The sequence below is a fragment of the Simochromis diagramma genome, unplaced genomic scaffold, assembly GCF_900408965.1.
Source record: "Simochromis diagramma unplaced genomic scaffold, fSimDia1.1 OVJJ01000816.1, whole genome shotgun sequence".
Taxonomy (NCBI): Eukaryota; Metazoa; Chordata; class Actinopteri; order Cichliformes; family Cichlidae; genus Simochromis; species Simochromis diagramma.
The window spans coordinates 13166342-13193515 of NW_024386908.1; the positions used below are offsets into that span (position 1 = coordinate 13166342).

Below are 27174 nucleotides of genomic sequence, written 5' to 3' on the forward strand. Positions count from 1 at the left end.
GAGTTTACAGACAAACACCCTTTAATATCACAGTCCTTTAATGGACGGCTGAACATCCAGGAAACAAAAAGCAAACAGGAATCAGAATAATACTTACTAAATATTGTGTTTTCTTAGCCCTATATAACATTGTGCGATAACCTGATAAAAGAAAATGTCTTCCAGCATACAATATTTAAGACTTAGATAAGCATTCAGTTTAAAAAGCTATCCTGAACCAAGAACACCAAGTATCAATAGCTTAAAGCCCTCCAAATCTTATCTTTGATTGTCTACAGAGCACTTGGTTGCAGCTCTGTGTTCTTGTGAGGCAGTTAATGCAGCTAATTAGAGACAGAGCTGCAGTAAACATTTGATTTTAAAGAGTCGAACTTCCAGACAAGGCTGATTCCAGCTAAACTAACACTCCAGCAGCTCAATCGATCACCGCACAGATAGATATTTGGGGGATTTGGAGCTGAAAGCAAAGGGACATGGCAAACAGGGAAAGAAAATATCACATCACGTACTCACATCAGAAGGAAACTTCAGTATATTCAGCACATACCGCGCTTGAAAAATACTCAGAGGGGAAACAGTTCACGCGAAGCAAGAAGCTGGATCGACCTGTCAGGATGCCCCTGTTGGCCCCCTGTTCCTCCCACCCTCTCTGCATGTGTATGAGTTCTGCTGCATTCAAGCACTAGACAATGTACGCAGCGCACTATACACAACAACCTATTAGTTTGTTACATTTTCTGCAGCTCCAGAAACCAACCACCTGCAAGAGTACTGCCTGCCCTCAGGCTTGCTCTCTGTCAGCGGGTATGTATAAAATTGCCTGAAAATGTGGTAATATGTTGAACTTGACCTCAGCTTTAGATCTATTCAGTCCATTGCTCTTGAGCTTTTGAAAAAAACACAACAGACTGCACAGCTGCCAAAGATGTGAAAGCATTTTGAATCATTAACACAAAGTGAGAGAAGACAAACCTGTTGTTATTATATAATTGGATGTTGTGGCTTTCAGTGAGTTTTATACAAAAAAGTTTAGGGTTTAGGGTTAGGGATAACCCTCAAGGCTTCTGCAGCAGTACATTTTTCCACATTAGAATACAGTCACTAGGAATATAAAATTGCAAAAAAAGAAAAAAAATCATAGCCTATATTTTTTTTTTTAAGTTGCAGGAAATGTAGACAGCCAAATTCATGGCAGGAAACATTTTTGCAACTGAAAATATCACAACAGTGCATATAAATGGCTCCACTCACTCCACTTGAAGGGTAAACATTGCTGCTGTCTCTAGTTGGCAACAGAACTGTTAGCAAGCTAAACAAAGTATTCAATCCATATGTACACACACACACACACACGCACAGGTATTTTGGTAAAGTGTGCTCTGGTCTTTCATCCACATGTGAATGGTGTTTCGGGCCACTAAAATCAAAGCTTTTGAAAAAATACTTCAGTGTTTCGATGAGGAAAAGGAATTTTTGTCTTGCAATGTCAAAGGTGTGCACCTTTATCTCCTTTTTTTAATGTTAAATTGTGTCTTTCTTTCTCCCCTTCTTTCCCCCAGTCAAGTCTGTCCCGTATTCAGTAAGTGAAAATAAAATGAACAATAAAAGGTGAATCGAATGGACCATTACGGCAAGGCTGGGATGGTCAATTTGGTAAAGTAAATCCGTTGGGCATCTTTCTTTGCCTTTAGACAACAATTCTGATGGCAAAAGAGCCAAACGGGACAGGCAAAAAAAAGAAAAAAAAAAAAGTTAAATTGTGCACATTGCTATCATCTCCAGCCTTCCGATTGGCTAACAATTCATACAGTTAGGGTTATATCACCACATGTTGCTTTTGACAGTGCTCTTAGTGTCTTTATGTGAAAATCTCCATCTTAAAAAAAAATACCTGCATTTGTACGTGTGGATGTAGTCTCATATTTTGTTAATCTACAATAACTGACAAATAACCTGGCATACACCTCTGAAGGAGAGCAACGTGTAAACATGGTTTGATGAGGTGCGTGGACAATCAAAAGAAAAAGAAAAAAGGAATTAGGAAAAGAATGCCGCTGGTGCTAGCGGTGCTAATTTCAGCAACACTTTGAAACCAACCTGACATCATAAGTTTGCAATATTATGCACACATTATGCAATATGTCACAATTTTCAACAAAATTTACAATGTGATTTGATCACTGAACAATGTGATTATTAGCTTTAAATTGCTTTTAAATACGTCATCCTGGGCTCAAATTTTGAATATTTTGATATTGTAAGACTAGTCTGCTTGTCATCTCATTTTTTTCTCTCTTTAATTAATTTACAGGCATGCTTAACCTTGATGTCATCAGTGACATCACTGTAGTCTGAAACCTCGTCACAAAAAGTGGGTATTTAAACACCATGTAGAGGGCAATGAAAGATGCTATTGAACAGTGTGGGACACTCGAGATCCACATGCAGACATTAGGCCTACTTACAGCTCTGTTACACAGCTGAACTGACAAGGTGGATCTATGGTTGAGCTAAGGCAGCCAAAGTCATCCTATGTCAGGCAAGGTCCAATGTGGCCAAAAGAGAACTGCAGATGTGAGCCAAACACTCATTTCTGTCTTGTTTTTTGGCAACTTACCACATTCAAACTGTCACAGAGCGAACCTGGAGCTTTTACTGACCCCTTTGAAATTGCACACTTGGCTTTATTGATGATCTACCCTTGGCAAAGCACTGAATGTAAGTGTCTCACTCAAGGAGGTGAGTGAAGGGAACAAGGATGGACAAAGGGAGGTCAGGTGAGCACAAGGTAACTCACAGGGGACGGTGCGGAGGTAGAGGTTGTCCCGGATGATCTGCTGCAGCTCGTGGTCCACTGAGCCTTTCTGGAAACGCAGGTTGAGGTAGTGGCGCAGGTCCTTGTCTATCACGCCCCCTGGAGGAACACAAAGGTCAATAATCAATAATCGAAAGCACCAAATTCAAATAAATGCAACTGCTCTAAGACTGATACCAAAATTTGTTCCAGTCAATTTAGAGAAGGAAAGAGCCTAATCAGCCTTTGATCAGAAATGGGGACAGCTGGATGTGTTTGTGAATTATCCAGGCAAGGAAAATTGCTTGCCTCACACGTTTTTTTTTTCTTTTCGTGCAAACCTCAACAACAAGCAGAGGAAGATCCAAACACTGCAGCATCAAATGACCCAGAATCTCCCAAGACCACAGTAAACAATTTAAATTCGCTGAAAATCCTACAATCCAAACACTAATGAACACACTCAGCACTCACAGATCCAGCATTTGTCAAGCGCGGCCACGGATTGGCGGAGGTATTAATTGGAGCTGTGGCCAAACACGTGTGGAGATATGTCTACACATAAATCAGCCACCAACTCCCCGAGGGGCTGTTTTTACTCCCTCTTATTTGCCCTCACCTGGGTTACCTCCCCCTTCTTTTCTTTTCTCTGTCTGTGTCTCTAGCAATCCCAGCTCTGTAAATGGACTTCAGCTTAAAACCAGTGAATCCTGCTGGCTCAGCAGGACTGAGGGGGTTAAAAAGTGATCAAGGGACCACAGACAAATGGAGGTAAGGGATAAGCGGGAAGGAAGGCAAAGGCAAATCCCGTGGCAGGGGTGGGGGGGTAGAAAGTAGCAAACTAAAACAAGCTTTACCTCCACCTCCTCCTTCTGCAACAAATACTCCATCTATCTACTCTGCCACACACTCGTATAATCACATTTGAAATGGAGGCAAGACAGGACGGCTAAGTGGAGGAGGGGGAATGGTCGGCTGATGTTACTTAAGGGATTCCTCACGGTGTCGCTTTAGCCAACATACTTGTCATGTTTGTTACTCCTCTGCATAGAAGCAGAGAAGCAGACCGAGTGGATTTGACTAACCTTCAACATCCAGTTTGAAGCGGCAACTTGGCACAGTGCCACATACCACTTAGCTGCCCCCTTCTTTCCCCCCGTGTGCTCCCGAGGCAACGACATCCACGCATGATATGTTGGAGAGCATGCATATCACCAGTGCACACATGTAGAGACGGGGGTATCCACACAATCGACTGTAAACGAGCTCAGAGGGAAGGTGGGTGAAATAGCAGCAAATATAATGAGTGGCACATTAATTCAAGAATAACCTAGTTTGGAAGTTTTCTGTCATACTGGGGATCAATTATTCAGCACATTCTGGTTCTTCACTTCTGTGTTCTTGAACCACACACACACACACAAATACAGCAAGATGCATAAATCCCAAACTATTTCAAGCAGCGTTGCATTATAATCATGCAAACCTGAAATTCAGAGACCGGCTCCATCTGAGTCTCTGTCAAAGGTGTAGAGCAGTACAACCAGCCAATTTACATTTGCATAAGAAAAGAAGGCAAGCCGGTGAATCTGCATACTGAAAAGGTGACACACACACACACACACACACACACACACACACACACACACACACACACACACACACACACACAAAAGCACAAAAATTAAAACAGTGAATGGCACCTCTTCCACAGGCAGCGGTTGTGCATCCACTACACAGAGAGAGTCACAGTCCTCTTTCCACAGGTTTTGTGATGCAAATAATCTCCACTGGAGGTAATCTTGCGCTGTATCTCTCCCGATGGAATCCCCCCCCCTCAAACAGTACTGTCCTGTCCCTCAGGTCCTCAACTCTGTCTCTGTTTGCCCAGTCCAGCAACTGCCAGTCAGCCCGCGAGCTGAATCACCTCTCTCTGCACTCCACAGAGGAGAGATGACACGGGCGAACGCAGCAGAATGAGTGGTTGAGAAACACTGAAGCAAAGAGAGAGAGTGTGTGTGTGTGAGAGAGACGGTGGCAAAGCGGAGGGGAAGGGAAGTGTGTGATGCTGCGAGTGAGGGAGAGCGACTGTTGAAGCACAGCTTTGGCTGTGGGGACCGATCGCAATGAAATCCCTGGTTTTCCCTTCAGATTCGCAGGTCCTGCAACGCCCCCCATCTGCTGTACAGTGCACTACATGGGTTTTTATATGCCTATTAGTGAATAAAAGCAAATCTCTGCCACATCGTCTTCCTTGGCTTATAGCATCCAGATGGCTTGGAAATGACCATCTTCCACCATCAGAAACCATGTGGCGAAACTAAATAATATGCTTCAGCCAAACGCAGTGCTGTCTCACTCCCACAGAACAGTATTCCTACTAATTAATTTGCTGTTTGTTTACTCTGTGTTTAGAAACCCATAGCAATTTTTTCATTTCTGGTCACGTCATACGTGCCATCTTGGCAATGACATTTATTCTCTGTTTCAAATTGAATCTTTGTAAAGCTTTACAGCACACTGATGTTGATACTGATATAAAATCCCATATATGTAATATTCCATTTTCTAAAACTTCCCACAATGTAAAAAAGGGTTTGGTTTTTTTAATGGTTTATCAGCAATAAGAAATGCATCTTTTTGCTCTTTGTGTTTCTTGAAGCAGAGCTGGATGTTTAGTTATGAACCAGAGACTAAACAGCAGTTTTCAATGAAAGAAGACGACGCATGAGTTCAGGAGCATGACCAGGAGTGAGCTTGTTTTTTTTCCCTTTTCCACATTCACAAGGACGTGTACTGTGAATTCATCTTTCAGGATCAGACTGTCAGGGCAGAGTTCTACTGCAATTTCCTGAAGCGCTGGAGGTAAGACTCTGGTCCCAAATCAACTAAACGGTTGTGCGTGCCATCGTGCCATTACCTTGCCACGCGCAGGGCAATAAAAATTGTAGGAGCTTTTTGGAGCTTGCCAGATTTGACTCCCTGTGACTTCATCCTCTTCACCAAACTGAAATTCAAGTTGAAGGGTCACTGTTGTGATACAGCGGAGATCAAACACTTGCAAGTGGTCTGAATGGGACTTCCAGGCTAAAAATAGCAGCAATACTGGAACAAGGATACTACCTTGAAGGGAAGACAACCCAGGTAAAGGTTTTTGAGATATTTAACTTCTATTTGAGAGCGTAGACAGCAAAGCAGGGAGAAAATTACATAAAATACAGCAGCACGTAAACTAGGTGTGAGTTTTGATTTACACGGGAAGATGTGTACTAGTTTATATTCATACAGTTTAGCTATTGTCCCTAAACGAATCAGTCTCATTCCATTACTCGTGAAGTGGAATGGTTTTTATTATACACTATATTACCAAGTATTCAATTACTCATCCAAATCATTGACTTCAGGTGTTCCAATCGCATGCATGGCCACAGGTGTATGAAATCAAGCACCTACTGTAGGCATGCAGACTCCTTCTACAACCATTTGTGAAAGTATGGGTCGCTCTTAGGAGCTCAGTGAATTCCAGCGTTGTGGCATGATAGGATGCCACCTGCGCAACAACTCTAGTCGTGACATTGCCTCACTAGTAAATATTACACAGTCAAGTGTTAGTGGTAGCTAAGTGGAAGCGACTGGCCACTTTTTCAGGAGTTGCAAGTTGCCCACTAGTGCACAAAGCAAGGTCCATAAAGACATGGATGAGCAGGTTTGGTGTAGAAGAACATGACTGGCCTGTACAGAGTCCTGACCCTTAACCCAATAGAACACCTTTGGGGTGAATTACAGCGGAAACTGATCTCACAAATCTACTTCTGGAAGAATGGCCAAAGATTTCCATAAACAACAAGAATCAGTTAGAGCAACCACCACCACAGTCTCTACTCAATACATCCCAATATGTGGCCACAGATCCAAAAATAGATTGTGTGAGCATGTGGGCAGGCAAGAGTGCATAAGGGTGCAAATCAAGCAGCAACTCTATAGTCAATGAGGTGTATAAGGATGAAGGAGGTCTTTTAATGTGATGCAAAGTTGTTGTTTTTTTCCTGTTAAGGTGGTTCCTGACAGAGATGCCCTCATAACATCACAAAGCTGCCAATGGGGAAAGGTGAATGACAGAGCGAGCGTAAAAACAAGAGGGCTGGAGGAAGTACAAAAAAATGACTGCAAATTGACAGTACCCGAGGAAAATCCACTCGCTGATGCATTATCAGCTTAACATGAATCAAGCATTCACGTCTATTAGGCCGTTATTGCTTCCACTTTCACCTTGAGCAAATGGCTCCATGCACGCAAGACATGAAAAAGCATCTTAGCACGATGCAAAATGAAAAGACTCCTCCGTGCAGTTGAGGGAGCACTTCTGGTGTGTTTAGAGCCAAAATCAGATTTTTTTTTATTACTGTTTCTAAAACAGATGGATGAAGGAAAATTGTTGTTGCTCTGCAGAAGAAGACAATTCCCTGTTTAAGCTCAGCAGGTGTCATGTAAATCCCCTGGGAGGCTGGGAGAGAGAGAAAGAGCGAACAGCCTGTGGAGAGTCAAAAAACAAGAGAGCAGCTGGTTCCTCCAGGGGATCAAGGTGTTATAAGAGTTAACTGCCTCATACCTAGGCACAAACCAGTCAAGCTCACAGAGGAGTTCTGGCTACCACTGCAAGATATTAAGGTGGAGGAAAAACTCTCAAGGACAGCAGTCTGCTCTAAAAAGATGTCCGTTTTTAAATGCATGGCATATGGCATATGCCCTTTCAGTTCATTTGCCTTCAACAATTTAAACTAGGCTTGCAATGAATTATTCATGGTTGGTTGCACTTGGCTTGCAGTTGGAAATAAGTTGTTGACAAATTCTTAATAATAATTGATTTCCTTACTCAGCTAAAACATAAACATAAGAGACGTTTGAACCACGTCTTCAGCGAAGCTACTCCTGCATCAGAGCAAAGCAGCGCTTGTTTTTAAGATCAGTTTTACCCCAAGAAAGAAAAGCTCTTTTTTTCTTCTAATCTAGGCTGAGTTGGAAAACTTCTTTGCTGATAAAAATGGGACGTCCATTTTTAGAGACAGCCTCAAGTGGCCACTTAAGGAACTACAGTTTCCGGGACTTTCACACCAGCCTCGTATTTCAGCTCCAGAGATGGCCATTTCCTAATATTTGCATTTGTGATTGAAAAGATGTCGTCACCTCTAAAACAACCCCTTGGTCAGAAACGTCTGAGTGACTAAAGCTTGTAAAAATAAAGACAAACCACCTCACATGGTCATCTTGATGGACTAAATACACAACCGGCATATAAGGATCAATATATTGTCCATTGGCAGAGCCTATTGTCATTTCAAGACTTTTTTGCCCTTTTTGATCATTTAAGAATTCAACAAAATCTTCCACAATTGCCCAAAGACCTTTTGCACTGTCAAGAACAGCGCAGCATGGAAGATTTCATGCTGACAGTCAGTCAGCTTGGAGTGCTGTCATCACAGCTTCAATGACACTATTTATCACACGCGCTCCAAGGGCATCCGTGAGCAGGCGCATATGTAGCATCATCACTCAGCGTGCACGCATGTGTTTGTGTGCGACTTGAAGTCAGAAAGAGCACCAGCAGACAGCTGTTTGGATAATCAGACTAATTAAATGATCAGGATGGGCTTAAAACCTTGCCAGTTTCACCAGACACACACTGCGCTCTGTTGATTAGTCTTCAATAGGAAAGCACGATGCCAACTCTGTGGTGAATCGCTAGAATCCATAAACGCCAACTGGCTTTCAGATGGAGCTACATGCAAATACACACAAAAATATTATTTAAATAGTTCTGGGACGACATTTTTTGCTCCTACCACCTACATAGGTTTACATGAAATGAGAAAAAACTGACAACCCTCATTACTCTTTATGCCTCAATTTATATGATTTAGGGTAAAAGGAACAAAGCACTGTTTTTACAATTTGTAGCTTCTTAACCATCAGTCAAACAGCTGCTGTTATTTACAACTAATTTAATACAGAATTGGAACAAACAGTTGTCCCATGAAACAGTTGTATTCATCTTTCAAAAGATAACATAATGAACAATGTTCGAGAGTCAAGGAAATGAATGAAAGCAAGTATACGTCTGGAATATGAGCCTTCATGTTTCCTTTGTTAGAGCCAAATGAGTGGCTCCATTCAAACAGGTTTCTACTTAAGATGATTTAATGAACGCCATTCATCTAATATGAGGAGGCCTGATTCGATGACTATACAGACAAACTCTACACAGGCTTTTTTGTACAGGTGGCTGAAAGGCCTTTGGAGTCTGCTATCTTTTCAATATTAAAATAAATGAATGATATATGTTATCGTAATGAAGAAAATGTGTTATATATTATATCGTCTGGAAGGCTTTGGGTGGATTTAAGTCTGGGACTGTTAAAAATAGCCCTTGGAAATTGAAACTCAAGTGAGGGTTTTCAGAATTCATATTTTCACTTTTTTGGTGATACCAGGGTGCCGTACATAATTTTTTGCTCTAGGAAAAAAAATCCTCTCAACACCCATTAGATGAACAAAGGTTGAAGCTGTGCGATGTTATTATAGAGTCGCTAATTTTCATAAAGAGAAATTGTGGTGGATAATTAGATTTTAACTAACTCTTTATTTTATAGCCTATCGCTGATGCCTTGTTTTTTCTAAACCAACAGGGATATGGAACCGTTATTGGAAGGAACATGATAGCAGCATCAGACATGGTAACACTTAAAGATAAGTGATATTTTACGGGAGGACGAATAGTCTGCCAAGACTGAAAACCCTTATAAGATCAGTACTTTGAAAACCAATCATCAGAAATGGGAAACAAAAGTATTCCCACAGCAATTTTCTTATAAAGCATTCTGCTGAAGTCGGGTCACAAATTTGAAGTAATTGTTAAACATCTTTGGCCCAAAGAGATGTAGAGTCAGACTTTTAAGAACCTTTTTAAAGCCAAAATATATATTAAAAACAAAATACAAAATCGCTGGAGGAGAGCAGATTCAATTCAGCCTTTTTTATTGGATGCCCACAGAGGTGCAGGTTCAACAAAAACAAAGAGGAAAGCAAGAAGCACCGAAAGAGAGTAGCCCTTAAGCATATGCAGGTCAGAGGCTGAAAGTGACCAATGCCCCTTATATTGAGAAAAGAACTGCTGGCGCTTCCTTCTTTTCCTGTATGGCTGTCACGGTACTGGGTCGGGTGACCCAGTGTTTGAGTTTTTATGTATCTTTTGTATTCATTTGTGTTCTAGTTTAGCTCATCTAGTTAATTTCTAGGCTGCAGTTTAGTCCTTTGTTTCTTAGTTGTTTCTGTCATCTCCCCCTGTACTGTCTACCTGTCATGTTTCATGTCCGTGTGGTCCTTGTTGTCAAGTTCGTGTCATGTCTATGTCTCCATGTTTCCTGTTTTATTTTGAAAGAGTCTGGTGTTCTTTGTTCATTGTATTTAGTTTCACTGCCCCTGTCCTGTCATTAGGTTCATGTGTGTCAGCTGTTCTTCCTCATGTGTTTCCACTTCCCCTGATCATCCCTGTGGGTATTTAGTCTCTGTGTTTCATTCAGTCTGTGTACCTTCCCACTGGTCAAGAATATGCCATTTGGTTTATGTTGTTTTTCCACGCATCCGCACGATGAGGTTCTGTGCAGGTCATGTTCATGTCTGTTTCGTCACGCCATTTGGTTCACAGTTTCCATGCATCTGCACAGCATTCTGTTCACAGTGATCATAGTTATTCCTTTCAGTCATGTTAGGGTTTTTCCAGTTTAGGTTTCTGGTTAGTTGCGGTCTCTGTCCCTGTTATGTTTTGTCTACTCCCGTCTGTATCAGCCCAAATGAAGGCTCGCTTTCAGTTTAAGTTCACTCCCGTCTCCTCACCTGTGTTCGCACCTGGGTCCACCACACACACCTCCGCACGGTCTGTCTCCACAGACCGTGACAGTGGCTCTTTAAATCTTGGTTGTTTCAAACTTTAGGCACCAATTATTTTCCAATTTGAGTCCAAATCTTAAAACAGTTACATACTCATCATTACCAGGTTACCAGATTACATTCCTGTTTATGGTTAATGTCAGCATATATGGTCAGAAGCAATGGCCTGTTATGACAGATTTACAGTGTGGTATATGTGCTGACATTTCTATGATGTAGACAGCTTGTACTGTCAAAATTAACCATACATCTTATCAATTAAGGGGTGAAAGAGGTGTAAAACTGTCATAGTCAACCATTAATACAAATTATGAGGTCATAAAATAGGATTTATACATAGACAAAGTATTTAGTATAAAGTATAGATGGAGTATGATAACAAATGAATAAAAAGTAGAGGGCACTCTGCCCTAATTTTTTAAAATATATTTTTATACATATTGAATATATGAAACAAACCCTTAATATATATATATTTCAGTGTGTGTGTGTATATATATATATATATATATATATATATATATATATATATATATATATATATATCATAATTATATGACCATCGAGTATATGTTTTGTACAGATGTCATAAAAACCAAAACTCATGTTCTGAAAATACAGGACAAGACCCTGAAATATGGCTCCAAAGTTTCACCAAGTCCCACAGGTGATTACACAGCATGCCTTCCTTCCATTGCTTTATGCTGACCAACTTCAGCTCATCCACTGCCACGGAAATTCATTCAACCCACCAGCTGCTGACTTACTGTATATGTGAGCATTTGTGTGCGTTCCTGATGCTCAGCATCTGTCTCTTGGCAAGGAAAGCCTGGAGCCAGAAGCATAAAATTCTGGATAGATTCAGCACATTAACAGAAATGTGCATACATATTCTTGTTGTCCAGTTTATATCGCTGTGGATACATCTTTATTTTTTTAAATAAATATCCAAAACTGCTCAATTTTATCGACAGGAATCCTTTCCATTCAGTATCTTCACCCTTCAAAGGATGCAGATAATTCCTTAATGTCATTGCAGTACATGAATGAAATCGAAAGTAAAGAAAAACCGCAATTTGAAAGTGTAAGAGTTTTTTTGCTGCCATCAATACTAAAATCACAAATAGAACAAAAACTGCTGAAAGGAAGAAAATGTGCCAACACCCCTGTCATTGTAAAACAACACGACCTGCCAGAGGTTAAATAAATAAATAAATACACATGGAATAAAATAACTGTCAGACTACAACCATCATCACATGATCACACACTGCCTCTGCTATTTGTAGCATAATCAGTTAATTAAGGGTTTCACTCTAGTTTTAAATCAGTGATCTGATAGAAATCCTTCCTATAGCTAAATTTAAAGAGGAGAACTGGGAAAGGGTCTCTAGCAGTGGACATATATGCATGTGGATATCAGATGAACAGGTAAAAACTATTAAATAACATAACTTTTTCCCCCTCTAATCTTCTTTTATGTTTTTACATCACATCATGAGCAAACTTCCCTTCTCATAATACAAAACCACCTAGGGCTGTGCGATATGACCAAAATCTCATATCCCGATATAAGAATTCTATCGTCCGATAACGATATAAATCACAAATCTGTAAATTCTGTGAATCTCGGGCAGGTCGACTTGCGGGAAGTGTTTCCAGCTGTGCGTCATGTTGCTGGAGTCCAGTGTTTTAACCGATGCATGAAACGATACATTTTTGGACATAAGTTGTAACGGCCGCCGTTTTCTTTGTGAGTATTTATTACACGGCGTGCTGCGGGGAAAAGCCTGTTCTAACATTTGAGTCTAAGGTTTATTTTTTAGCACCTGGCGGCTCTTTTTTAATTCTCATCCGTAAATAATCTGCTCTTTCACGCGATTCAGTTTATTTTGAAAAGTCTCAACAGGATCTTGAGCTTTATTGTGAAAGGTTTATGTGGAAAATAAACAAGCGGACACGCGATGCTGTTACCGTCGTTGTTGCTAACCACAACGCATAAAAACAGGCGCTTGTCCGTCCATAGTGTGGTTATATTAAATATAAGAGAAAGAGAGAACTTTAAGAAATTAATATAGCCACTACAGTGACCATCAGAACGATGAAAAAATATTGCCATAAACAGTTTATTTTGCGACACCACGAAACAAAGGATAGCATAAAATGAAACAGACGTTTTTATATCTTCATCCGATATATATCGTTATATCGAACAGCCCTAAAACCACCTATTTGGGATTAATTTGGGTTTAAATCAGATTAAAGCAACAAGCAAAGGTGCCTCTTTGAAACTCTTGGGTTGCTTTTACAGTGTTCTTCAGGTCAGTATTCATTTATACTTTTTGATCAATATTGATTTAATATATATGTCAGTATACTTCAGAATCAATCCTGCTACTTCTATCAGCAGTAATATCAATAAACACTAGTGGCCTGATTTCACAAACAGATATATACACCATGCTTCTACCAAACTTGACAGATAATTTGGTGTGCTTCAGATCATGGGCTGTTTCCCTCCTTCTCCACACTTTTTATCTTCCCATCCTTCTGGAAGAAGTTAATCTTGGTTTCATTTGTCCAAAGAATTTTATTTACCAGAGCCTTTTAGATGTTTACATTTTTTTTATAAACTCTAATCTTGTCTTTCAGTTCTGGAGTGTAACCAGTGGTTTGCACCTTATTGCAGAGCGTCTGTATTTCCATTCATGAAGTAATCTTTTGATTACAGACTTTGACAATGATGACAGTTTTATGCCACTTCTTAAATCTTTGCTGTCTCTCTGATTAATTTAGGTCTGTCAGCCTGATGATAGCCTCCTTCACTTGCATCAACACCCAGTTGGATCATGGAAGCCCAAACCTAATTCTGGCTTTTATGCAGACTTGTGCAAACAAACATTTTTGAACCTGCCATACACTGAAACACATCAGACAGCTACTTATATTCATGAATGTGATTTTTGTGGTATGGCAGAGGTGAACTAAACGTTTGGCTCATTTAAGGTTCATTTAAACCTGATTTTGTGTAAAAAGGATGTGATTACACAAAGTGTTCTACTGAGCAAATTATCTGCATGCATGAATTTTATTTGATACAAACCAGGTGTGATTTTAATGTGTTGATCAGCTGCAGCATGTATGAGTAACGTCACGGCTGAATTGGCATGCAATGCGTGTTTGTGCTGTTTACGGTTAGGCCTAAAGCAGGGGTGTCAAACTCAAATACACAGTGGGCCAAAATTCAAAACTAGAACAAGGTCGCGGGCTAACATTAATATTTATTGAAAAAAATCTTCCTCCAGATTTAAGAATGAATCTCTTCTTATGGACTCAAACAAGTTTTGCTGAAAAACTGAATGTGGAACAAGCAAAGCTTAATACTAAACAATATATATATTAGCTGTATAATACCAGTAGGCCAGCTCTGATAGTAATTTGGTATTGGCTTCGCGGGCCAAATGTAATTAGGCTGTGGGCCAAATTTGGCCCGCGGGCCAGAGTTTGACACCTATGGCCTAAAGGGTCAGTCCCAAAGGGTTTGTGATAAATAAATACTCTATAAACACTCTAGAAATGCTAGATAAATATTGCATTTACACTGATTGGAGCTGTAAATAAATACAAGTACGGAGAACCTTAAAGGTGTTTTCATTAATCATTTTTAACAGTCCTAGAAATTATAGTAAATCAATACACACTGTGATCAGAGATCAGTAAACACAATTTAAGCTGCTATATCTCTCAATCCCACTCTTTAAAAAGAAGAGATATTTGGCAGATTAAACTGACCACATATCAATAATGCCTCTACAGGCTGCTAGATTGAGCTAAATTTGGCAGCTCACATTAACTTGACAGCCAGATTTACTCAGATTTACCACTCGCTGCTGCAAAGCACTTAAGCACTTTGTTCTGCTTCCTAGGTTTGTTTCACACCTTAAAGAGAAACTATGCCTGAAAACAACAAGCACATATCGAATGACTTTTAGGATATGGGAGCCAAACTTTACAGATATACAGCCTATTCCCATATCCTACACTTCTAGCTTACAATTTCTCAATTTGTTGTTTTTCCCTTTCACACTATTGTTGACTGAGGGCTTCCCAGTGACTAGTCCAGCCTCCCCCAGCATCTCTACTGTTACAAATAACTTTATCTTCAAGTGTTGTCTCTGGAAATCAAAACTATGAAACAGAAGAAAAGCATTCAAGTAAACCCTGTTTATTTACAAATGTTTAATGTTGATTTTCCAGTAAGTTTTAGTGGATAGGCATGAATGATCTCTTAGCCTCTTGTTTAAATTCCTGGATCTGATTCTTATCACTTAGAACTACATCAGGCCAACCTTGTAACTGCTTTAAAGTCTCCAGGAGTCTAAAAATGACTCGTGTGTGGCCAGCTTAAGATGCATTAAACAGAATAAAAACTTCAAAAGCAGTCACCAGCTGAACACAGCTCTATAATGACTTTCACATGTCACTTTTCTCTCCTTCCTTTTAGTCCTTCTCTGCTATTCTCCTGCCCTCTTCACCTTCTCCTCTTTCAGGCGATTCCTCTGTCTCCCTCGCCCTTTTCTCTCTTCTCCACTTTCTCCCAGGTTTCTATATTTGTAGAAGAAACATAATAATCCTCAAATGGTGTTGTTTATTTATTCATGAGTAAGGTCACTAGTTTCAAGAAGCAACTAAAAGTCGCCGTTTGCCTCATTAAATTGTTGAAAGTTTGTTTAAAAGGACTGAGAGAAATGTCCTGCTGTCACACATGATGAATGCTCGACGCTAAAAGGTTGCTCATTTCGACACACGGCACATTAGCCTGGAACGTGGGTGAGAGGAGATAAAGGCCATTTAAAAAGCCTATTTAAAAACAGCAAAATGTCACACTAAAATACAATTATTGCACTGGGGCAAAATGAATCTGTGTGAGAATTTGGCACCAAGTTTGGCGAACTTTTATGTGATTTTTGCCAGCGACCAGTTACACTTCAGTGATAACCTTCATTAAAAACAAGAGAAGATATTAGATTTGGTTATCCATCCATCTCTTTATTTAAAGATTTACTGTGAGTTTAATTAATTATTTATTTTTTTCCTCCTCTGTATATTCTGACTTACAAAGATGATGTACAATTTTCAGACAATAGCTGTAAATTTCTCAAAAAACTTTCTTCAGTTTATCAGCCATTATTAGCTATTTACCTAAATATAGCTACTGGCATTTATATCAGCTGACAAACAGTCAAGCTGCCCTTAAATGATATTTAGAACTGGGTGAAGTGACCTCAACTTAGTCAACTGACTGAATAGTTTATAAGGAGTAAACATGCTAAAGTCAGAGTGCTTTCAGCTCAGTAAAGATGATGTGTTTTTGGTCAAGTCTGGCATCACAAAAGTATTTATTTGACATCGGTTTTGTCATCTACAACACGCTAGCTCCACAGATTAGAGTAATAGCTTCTAATATTTGTGTTAATTAGGAAAATGTAGCTGCAAAATAGAAGCCTTTCACTGATCTTGTGGAGCTTCGAGGTTCTGATTAGTGCTGCGAAGATGAGATGAAGAAATGAAGCAGTTAGACAATTCTCCCCTTAGTGAGAGTAGCAAAGGCCTAAAAGGGAAGGGAGCAAGAAAGATCAATATTTGTTTCTTATCCGGACTTTCATTATAAAGCAGGACCCACATCGACTAATCAGTGGCGTGGTCCTCTCATAATAGACCCGTTCAAGTCTACTGAGCTATGAAAAAAAAAAATCAATGAAGAGAGCTAAAGAAGGGCTTAAGAAAATAGATTCATTGTGGGGGTTTTTGCAATTTACAATGCAGTTACTTTATATTACATTTAGTAAATCTAAATATAGTATAATAAAAAGGTTGTGTCAAGCAAAATGACATCAGTGCTGATGTAGAAGAAACAGAAGACAGGAAATGATCACAAATCATAAGTTTGCCAAATTTATTTATTAGAAGAGAAAACCAAGGTATTCACAGGTCTCCAGTGTGAAGAGTGTGACCAACTACACTGTACCACGATTAAGTGGACACAGCTTTCCTTTGCATGGGGGAGATTATGGATAAAATGTGAGTACACTCCCCTTTTATCGCCAAATGAAATGGTTTCAATAATCAGGCTTAAGTTTCACATTGTTTATATCCTGTCTGATCATGTGACTCGCCAGCTCTCTGAAAACAAGGCCTAAATTGTAGCGAGGTAGAGGACAAGTCTCATACACGAGCCCGTCGCACCTTAGCTTGTGTAGCAGCACATTAGCATCTCACTGCAACTGAAGTATCTGATTGTCCCGAGTGCTGGCTTAGTCAGCAAGACTCCAACTTAAACTGCATAAAACCAGCTTTTTGGTATTGATGGGTCACTAGGTAATAGCTAGGTAAAGCTATAATGGTTACCACTGGGTTTTACTCCAATACGCTGTCACTGATACAGCACAGTTCTCATTACACCTTGCTGGGGCCAGTTTAATTGAACTAACACAATCAGAGCCCAGAAGCGCTTCGGTCTACAGAGCTCGGCAGTGCAGGTAATAGAAGCTGATGGAAGAAAGATTAAAAATATTGCTGCTGAATCACGCTTTGCATATCTCACGTTCCCTGCTATGTTTATTTGTGCTGGCAGAGTTGAATTATGGGAAATGATAAGGGAGCCATGTAAGCTGCTCATGTAGCTTTCTGAGAGCAAACAGAGCTGAGACGATATTGTATGTAAATGTTCCTTTAGCAAGTGTAATGGGGTAAAGTGGTCTATGTGCAAAGTGAGCTGCTGAATATTCCATTCAATTATGTTTTAATGAACTGTGACAATGTGAAGCTCAGAGGGGAAATGCCGGTGAAGTATTTGCTGGGTATTAAATAGGAGAAACTGCAGGAGGGCTGTGCAAAGATGCAGAAATGTTGGCTGTTTGACTTCGTACACACAGCCACAAACACCCTGCTTTCACAAGAGCTAAAATGTAATCCATCAAGCCTCCGCCGCTTTTCCCTCTCCTCTCTTGCTCTTGTACACACTCGCATAGGTTTGAAGTGATTTAGTAGGTCTTTCTCACTGACACAAACATGCGCATGCACGTTCACATCTGAGATTTATCGAAAGCTAGCCCAGTCTGACCTACACACTTACTGTAGCTCCAACACTCGCCTCCTCGTCACAACCTGCGCTGTCAGGATAGCCGCCACACACAGCCAATCATGGCACACTTCAAAGCCCTTTTCGCCCAATTGCATTTGGCAGTTCGGCTCCAGATCACAGCGTACTGAGCAAAGAGGAGAACGGTTTCGGAGTTAACGTCCCCCAGCAGAATGCCTTTTATGGATAAACCAATACATTGTAAAGAAAAGGAGATGCACCAGGGAGTTCACAGACATACTATACAAGCAGCACATACACAAGCAACCAACACAAGTCGGCACCATCTGGATGAGACCATTTAGTGTGCAGTGGAGACTACAAGCTGAAGTAAGAGTAGATCATTTGAGGTAATCAAACTCCAAGAGGGGCCCCCTGTCAGGTCAGATCTCGATAGGTTTTCAACAAGAATCCTCCACAGCTCTTCGCTGTTGCACTGGGACCACTCAGCAAGCGGTATTTTGGATTTTGGTGTGCAGAGGAAGTTTTTGGAGGGAAATGTGTTTCGAAGTCTGAATCCCTTCAGTGTCTTATTAAGTACCGAGTATCTGGGACGTGGTCCTGAAGAAAAGGTCATCTGCATACTTTGAAGATGCAACATGCATATTAACTGCTTTACATTTGCATACGAATGAAGCTATGTTGGATTTTGGTCGCAACTTGGCTCGAGATTTGTTTTGGACACAGTTTCTAGTAAGATTCGTGAATATTAAAACCTGCTGCACCACTCATTTATACTTGCACTCATATAAACACTGGATCCAATGAGCGTGTCTAGTAATGTGGAAAAGTGCACAACCGTTCAGGTCTTGAAATTTTGCTTCCACGCTGCCAGCCTTTCTTAGCTTTCTAAAGTGGTTCTGAGCAACAGTTATCCAGGCGTTCTGAAGGTGATTTACATGTTTTTCTTTGGACATTAGCTGATTTTTCATTCAGTCTTTGTACCTGACCAATTTCAGTAGAATGTTCTTGTGTTTGCTAAGCCACTCAACACTTAATTGGATTAATTTAGCAACAAACCAATTTAAATTGCATGTTTTTTTTACTAGCACTCTGTTGCAAAACACATCATTTATTCCCATTTGTTTGGTTGAAACTATAAAATGTCAAAGAAAACAGTTTGACAGACAAAATAGTATTTTTGCTTATATTAGGTGATACAGAACTGATAGCTTTTTAGCTCTGCAGAATGTCATTCAAATGTTTAAGGGATCTAGACAAGTAGAGAACAAAATAAAAAGTGTTAAGCATAAAAAAAACATCTACAGGAGATTAAAAGTATCTGAAAAAAACAGGAAAATAAAATCTCAAGAGCTGACATAGGACCTGAGAAATGCACCTGGCCCTTCAGTTAACCAATCTACTGTAAACAATGTTTTCAATTATTCCTAAAGAAGACCTGAAACCTTCTGATTTTCATCTCGGCTTACAATCATAAACCTTAAAGCAAACCATGTGACCAGGATTAGTGGTCCCCTCAGAGGGACTCAGCTTAGATTCAAACCTTTGTCGTTGTATTGTGCTAGCTTTCATATGCATGATGTACCATGAGCAAATCTACTACTGCTACTGGTTCATCCAGGTCAGCCCTCTCAACTCCGCCACAACAGTGCAATCGGTCAACCATCTCAAATTCCCCCATGTCACCCCCCCAGAAACATCCCCGTAACAGGCTGCCCACGGCTATCTGCACTGTACCGGTTCTTGCACGCATAAAAGGCTGCTAAAGAGCTCCAGCTCACAACTCAAACACACGGTTCAGTTATTCCTCTTAGTTTTGTCTGTTGCTCTCACAAGCTGAACATTACAAACTTTTTTCTTCAGAGTTTTTTCACACAAACAATCACATCCCTTTATGCCTTTTCGTAGAGCTTCTCTAAGCTATTGCTCTTTAACCTGTCTCTCTAAATTGTGGCATTTCAATGCTTCCTCCACCTGACATTTATTATAATTTCATTAGAGCCTTTTGGCATTTTTGTCAACTGCCCTTTACTTTTGGGAATGGCACTGGAGCTTGCAAATCTCTATGTGTGTGGTTTTTCATAATCAAATCTGCTAATTTTTAGTTTTATGTATAACTTCCTTCTCACATTTGTTTCCTTTCTAAATGTACCGTGCTCTGATCATACTGTTTTCCAGTCAAAATATTCAACAATTGAAAATTAAGCCAGATGCATTAGAAGTCTTATTTTGTAAGTTTTATAGGTTCCTGCAAATCTGTGATGAATCCAAGTGATAAACAGGACTGACCAACCGCTTGATTGGTTAAGGCTTTTTAAATTCTAAGTGCAACCTATTACCTGTAAAGCCCTCCAATGGAGTGTTGCAGACTAAAGAAAATCAACATTTAAACAGGCCAGTGCATGGCCTGCTTTCCCAATAATGACTGTGCAAAGCAGCACATTGATTTTTTCTGCATGAGAGGTTAATTACAAACTCGACAGCGGTCAATGGCATGCATTCAGCGGCATATACAGACCTTTATATCTGTGTGTGTTAGCATAGCAATAGGAAAATGCAAAAAAGAGTTCATTACATAAACCTGAGGTCAATTTCAGTTTCAGTGACGTGTTCAGTGAAATTGACCTCAGCTTGAAGGGCTTCAGCAGAGCAATGGATGAGAAAAGAAATTCTGCTTTTCAACTACTGATATGTGCTGGTTCTTGCCATTTACTGTCTAGAGCTACCTTAAGTGCTTATGTTTGTTCTAGCAGTGTGGGTACAAAGCACTACACATAAAGGTTTTCATAACTTCAAGAGAACAAAAAGAGCCTCTCTATAGAGCTGCTTCAAAGCTCCTTGATGTGAGCCTGGAATATTTCCCATGTTCTCAAACTCACATGGTATAATACAAACTGGGAGGGGGGCAGCCCAACATGGGAGTCCTGGTGAAAGCTAAATAAATGCTTTCAGCATAACGTGGAGAAGTTAATAAAAGGACTGTCAAGTAGATGATGAGCAGATAACATGCTAGATATGTTAAGAGTAGAAAGGAAAGTAGAAAGCAAAAACTGATGAGACTAAATGTAGATTTTGGGTAAAGTAAACATTCAGAAGCTCTTTCTGTGGAGCGAGTTTTTCCTCAAATATAACCACCACCAAGTATGAATGCTGTTTCCTGTGATTATTGTAGTGATTAGAGCAATCATCTCACTGAATATGTGGGCTTTGTGTTTAACGCCTCTGATCAATCTCCAGCTTGATGAAGCTTGTGAACTGGAAGTCTAATAATTTCCTCTCATACTAGTGGAAGGGTCTTTACTTCAGTAGGTAATATTCTACAGGAAGCTTTTTTGACAATAAAATCATTTAATTGTCATCACTTGTACTGAAGAAAATCATGAAATATTTGGTAGCTCCAAGCTGCTGTATTTGAGGATTTTCGGCTTCTCCGTGTATTTAAAGTGAATGTGTTTTGGATTTGCACTGTTGTTCAGATAAAACGGGCACTTATAAGCTGAGCAGAGCTTTAAGAAACTGTGAGGGCGCATTCGAAATGAATGGGGTCAGGAAACTTGCAATGAGCCATGAAAATAATCATATTTTAGATCTATTATTTTATGTCAATATAATGACATCTGATCATGTTGGTTTTATATAGGAATATTATCTTAAAAGTGTGCATGTGTCTATCCTTCATCTGGAGCTTCTCTGCTCTCTAAAACATGACTGTTTTGGAGACTGCCTTTAGGAAAAAACTGTGAGGCACTCACTTCAGTCTTTGTTTCTTAGCCCACTGTGTGCAGACAAATGTCACTGACCCTTAAAGTCACATAGTACACAGTATCATGCAAGTACTGTGGGCATGTCTGCATAAAGCCACGGGAAACATTAATGTCATAGCTGATGTTCATGTCTGAGCAACTAAATGCTGTCACTTTAACAGATGCGTGAAACCAACAATGCTACATAGTCCATGTCTGAGAAGAGCTCAAGAATGTTTACTTATATTTTGCAGTGCAAATGATTCTTTCGTTTTCTTCTAGGTGCCACTAGGGGAAACGCCACCTGTCATGTCCCATCACTGTTGCATGCTGGTTGACGTAGTTCAAATAGCTGAAGGCTGCAGAGGACTCAAACCTCCTCAGACAGCTCCATCAACTGGTTTACCCGCATTTCCATCTGAGCAAATGACTGTTTTTACTCCTCTTGCAGTCTCAGTCAGGGACACAAATTCACGCAGTCTTGCAGAGCCACCCCATGCAGGCTGTGGCTGCAGCCCAAGTCCCAGTCGCCCCGAGGGCCAAGTGGGAACACGCCACAATGGCATGAGATTGAGTCTCCGGCTCAAAGCCCTCTACGAGCGTGCCTTCTTGCTCAACAGTTTATCAGCATCAACGTCAAACCGCTCAGACTACTTTGACTTTCTGGAGTGTGCTGCCAGGAATTGACCTCTGACCTCACTGAATTAGCCTCTTCTTGAGATATGTTTACAGATGGGGTGGGGCGTCAGTTGCAGTTACAAATTAAATAAAGCCTTAGCTACAAATTGAGTTTACTCATTGAGAACAAATACCTTCAGCCCTGAAATCTCTTCTTTCCTGAATCTTATTACACAGCAGCTCTTTTCTCGTCCTCCTGTTGCTCCCATCCTGTCTCGCCCCACCCCTACCTGTCATAACCAAAGTGGTGTCAGCAGAGAACTCTGGAGAGGGAGAGGTTCATCAGCAAATGGCTCCCTAAAACCCAATCTCATTTATATGTAGATGAAATAAATATTGATGCGCTGCCACCGTCCTGTCGTGTTTTGCCTAATTGATGCCAGCCTTCTTGTATCACTAGTGCTAGGTATGTCTATTGGCAAGAGGCTTGCTTGGTGATATGACTTGTCACAGACAAAACAAAGCCAGAGCAAGTGCTTAAAGTGAGCAGACAGACAGACAGCGCTACGCAGTCCCCGGAAACAAAGCAAACAAATGAAGTGAAGTGACACACAGACGAGAGAGAGAGAGAATGAGAGAGACTGGCTGAGATGATTCATGGATGGGTGGGTGTGTGGAGAATACTGATAATCAAAGCCGAGCCATCCTGTATGGATAAAGCATTGCACAAATAATAGAATGCATTCAGGGCTGCGACTACTTTTAACATTAGAATTATTTTGTCAGTTGCGCCAGAAAAAAAAAAAAAAAAGAGCGGTTTTGCTCGGTAGACGGCAACGTCTGTCTGACATCTCAACAATTCATTAATGGACTGCAAATGAAATTTGGAACAAACATTTATATCTCCTGGATGATGAATCAATCAAGAGGTCCAATCTTTGACTTGCAACCAACCACCTCCAAGCTAACAGCATCTTCATCAGCCTGATACTTTGTTTTACTGCTAATAAAATTGAATACATACTTTTTGGTCACCTGCTTCTCATTGATCCATTCACACTCATTTTGATGGCAATCAAGAGTTCTTCACTTAAATTAAGTAAGGTATATTTTTGGTGTTACTGGACATGAAACACTCCTTTTTATCTGGAAAGGTTGGGTTTGAATCCTGGCATGCACCAAACAGTTGTTTTTTCAGCACACCTGAAGAATACCCATGTGCATGTGCTCATCTCTTGAAAGAGGATTTAGCACATTAGGAAAAGTGAAAACTTACAAACGGCCACCAGTGCTGGCTCAAAAACCTCAGGGGACGAAAAACATTATAAAAAAGCTTCAACTTCACATGAAGAAAACCAAATAAAACAACATATTCATTTAAAATAAGTTAAATTAATTACCTTTAATCAGTGTCAGAGGTCTTTTTTGGAAATAAGGAGAGGACAAATACCTACTTTACAACAAAATCAAGAGTCGACTAAAAGATTTGCCTCCTATACCAAATATATAGCAGTCTCAAGACACCCCTCATTCCTTTACATTCTGCTTCCACTTTAAGTGATCTTGAGGAACAGTTCTCCAGGTTTTCTGAAAGTCTTTTCTTTGGACATAGGCTTTTCCACTCATTTTCAGGTCCAGTCCTTGTACCTGGTCATTTTTAAAACAACTTAACATTGACCTGTGAATCACTAAAGCATAAAAAATACCTAACTCAAAGGATGAGCCAGTGTTTGGTCTACAAATAACAGACAATTAGAGCAAAGAACCGATTTTAAATTAGAATAGAAGAATAGAATAGAATAGAATAGAATAGCCTTTATTGTCATTGTACAGAGTACAACGAAATTGGAGTGCCACTCCCTTGGTGCAAGTTTCAATAATAAATATAAATGTAAAATATAAAAAAGTACAAAAAAACAATCGTAAGTACTCAAACAATAGTATGTACAATATATACAGGATAGCAGCATTAATATAATGACAGTGACGGTATGGAATAGGTTCAATTGTTTTTGTGCTTATTTACTACGGTGATAGCTCTGGGAAAGAAGCTATCCCTGAATCTGTTTGTCCTGGTTTTATGTGACCTGTACCGTTGGCCTGACGGTAATAGTTCAAACAGTTGGTTGCTGGGGTGAGAGTAGTCCTTGATGATATTGCCAGCTCTGCTGAGGTACCGAGAGTTTGCAGTGACCTCCAGGCTGGGCAGAGAGCAGCCAGTGATCTTCTGGGCTGTGTTGATGACCCTCTGCAGTACTTTCCTGTCTGCAGCTGAGCACCCTGCATACCATGTTGTTATGCCGTACGTTAGGATGCTCTCTATGGTGGCTCTGTAAAATGTCACCAGCAGCCTCTCCTCCAGGTTGTTCCTCCTGAGCACTCTCAGAAAATGGAGACGCTGCTGGGCCTTTTTAACCACCGCCGTAGTATTTGCAGTCCAGGAGAAGTCATCAGAGATCTGCACGCCCAGAAACCTCATGGAATGTACCCTCTCCACACAGCTCCCGTGAATTTAAAGTGGGGCCGGGTCTGCTCTGCCCTTCCTGAAGTCCAAGATAAGTTCTTTAGTTTTCGTGGTGTTCAGTTGGAGGTTGTTAACTGAACACCACTCAGTCAGTCTGTTGACCTCATCTCTGTAGTCCGACTCATCCCCCCTCATCCCCGACTCATCCCCCCAGCTCTACTAAAGATACTAAATTGTATCTTTAGTAGAGCTGGGCGATAGAACGATAACGATATGCGAAATAACTTTTTCTCGATAGAAAAATTTAACTATTGCGATAGGCCTCACCGCTCTTGTCCTCTTTAAAAAAGAAAAAGAAAAAAAAGAACAGCCAATCCAAATTAAGTAGTGCAGAGCTGAACCAATCACAGCCGCAGCATCACGTGACTTGTTACGTACAGCACAAGTGCCAAGCCGCACATGTGTATTTGTTTTGGGAAGCAGCCAGCCGCCGTGCCGCCCGGGTAACGGAGGAAATGAGTGTGCCGACTAGAGAAAAATCAACCGAGAGCGTGACCGAAGGTTACCGAAGAGAAAATAGATGATGGTTCCAATGCCGGAGAGATTGTCGAACGGAAGAGCCATAGAAGTTCCGTAGTGTGAAGGTATTTCGGCTATTTCAAGTCTGACAAAAAGAGTAGCGCGCACTATAAATTGTGCCGAAAGCAAGTCTGGAAATGCAATAAACCGGTGCATGCTCAATCTCTGACTGGAAGCGCTAATTCGTCATTCGGCTTTTGTCAGACTAAAGTAACTGTTAAAAATTTTTGAAAAGCTAAGCTATACAACAAGGAGAGATTGAGAATTTCCTTTTAGTTCTCAGTTTATTTGATATTGACAAAAGTTAGTCAATTTTGTCTGTTCTTCTGTAACACAAACTAAGATTTATTTTTAGAATTAATATTTTGTTTCTAAGTGGAATTGACAATTTAGTAGTCTGTTTTGTTTGTTCTATTTTGAAACTTAAACGCTTTAGCGGCTGCCTTTTGTGTAGTTTGCAATATTTGCCTTTATTTATCTGAAAAAGTCTCATGTTTCTTTAGTACATCTACCCTGTTGAACTTATTATGGGAAATAAATATTTAAATCAAAACAAGCTGCTGATTATTTCACATTTTACTTGTGAGCAACGGCACATTTAAATCTTACAAATATAGTTATTTGGCTTATATCGTGATAGATATCGTTATCGCCTGAAATGAAAAAAACATATCGTGATATGAAAAAAATCTCATATCGCCCAGCTCTAATCTTTAGGCACTTTGTTATAAACAGCCTGCCACATAATTTGTTCCTATTTCTTTAACGAAAGCTACAAAAAATACTAAAGACAGCACAGTGTGACACATAAAATTGCATTTTTGGTAACAGCTATCTGTAAAACATGGTGAAGCCTCTGTTTGGTTAGGGATGCATTTGAGCCCGTGGTACTGGGGATCTTGTCAAAATTGATGGAATTATTAATGCAGAAAAGTACCGTCAGTCTTTGATCCACAGTGCAATGCCATCTGGGAAGTGTCTTACTGGCAGTGGCTCCATTTTTAACCAAACACACTGCCAATGCAGTAAAAGCATAGTGCCTCAACAGAAAAACACAGTGAAACACTACCGTGGATTGGCCAACGAGGGGAGAACAAAGGCAGCCAACATCCAAAGAAGAGCTTACAATGTCCTTGAAGAAGCCTGGAGAACTATTCCTGTTCAACTGTGTTGAAGTATAAAGATGATTATACCAAATGCTGACTTGTTAAGCTTGTTAGAATTTTAAATTCTATTTTTTGCCTTATGTACTAAATTTCCATGTATGTTTGCACATTTTAGTAAATCATTGTACCTATTTCTGATGTTCTATATTTTATAAAAATATGAAGAAATAAAGGATGGCTCAAGATTTTTGAGCAGCATTGTGTATATATTTTTTTTTTAAAAATGCTCAGAGCCAAAAAGCCAGAATTTAGATTTCAAAACAGACCCACAAAAAATAATGAATGAAATGATTATGTGGCTAAGAAGTGGCTTCATCCACCTCTTTCACATAGCCTGTGGCTGAATACTTTAAGCCTCATTGCTTATTCCAAAATATTACAATGCAAAATGATGATCACAATGAAGATTAACTTTAAAATTTGCCATTACTATTTTATTATTATTATTTCAGGAGATCATTTTGATTACCACCCTTCATTAAACTCAATTACCTAATTAGCTAATATACCAATGGACTGTGTCTGCTGTGCTTAAATGAGGCTTGCTATTAGGCGTGTGATAAAATCACTATCAACCTGCAGGTGATTGTCATTAGCTCACAGACCTGAAGAAACATTGTCAAGCACACGCTAGTTTAAAAAAAAGGTAATTATTTTGACTCTAGCTGGCTGCTGTCCAGGTGAAAATGGAGTTAGTACATTTCAAGTGGAGGGGGGAAATATATGCTTTCATTTAGACACGCATTAAGAGGTTTTACATGGAG

The 27174-nt window shown here is 40.0% G+C and overlaps 1 protein-coding gene across 8 annotated transcripts in view; it reads right to left on the bottom strand.

Moving 5' to 3' along the window:
- Window positions 1–27174, bottom strand: part of magi2a (membrane associated guanylate kinase, WW and PDZ domain containing 2a) — a 253880-nt gene that overhangs the window by 175018 nt on the left and 51688 nt on the right. For 7 of the 8 annotated variants that reach the window (XM_040035519.1, XM_040035518.1, XM_040035516.1 and 4 more), the window contains exon 2: window positions 2798–2914. In XM_040035519.1, coding sequence (XP_039891453.1) covers window positions 2798–2914 — 117 coding nt within the window. Of the gene's footprint in view, window positions 1–2797; window positions 2915–4497; window positions 11028–27174 lie in introns of those variants that run through there. The other variant, XM_040035521.1, reaches the window with a different exon arrangement.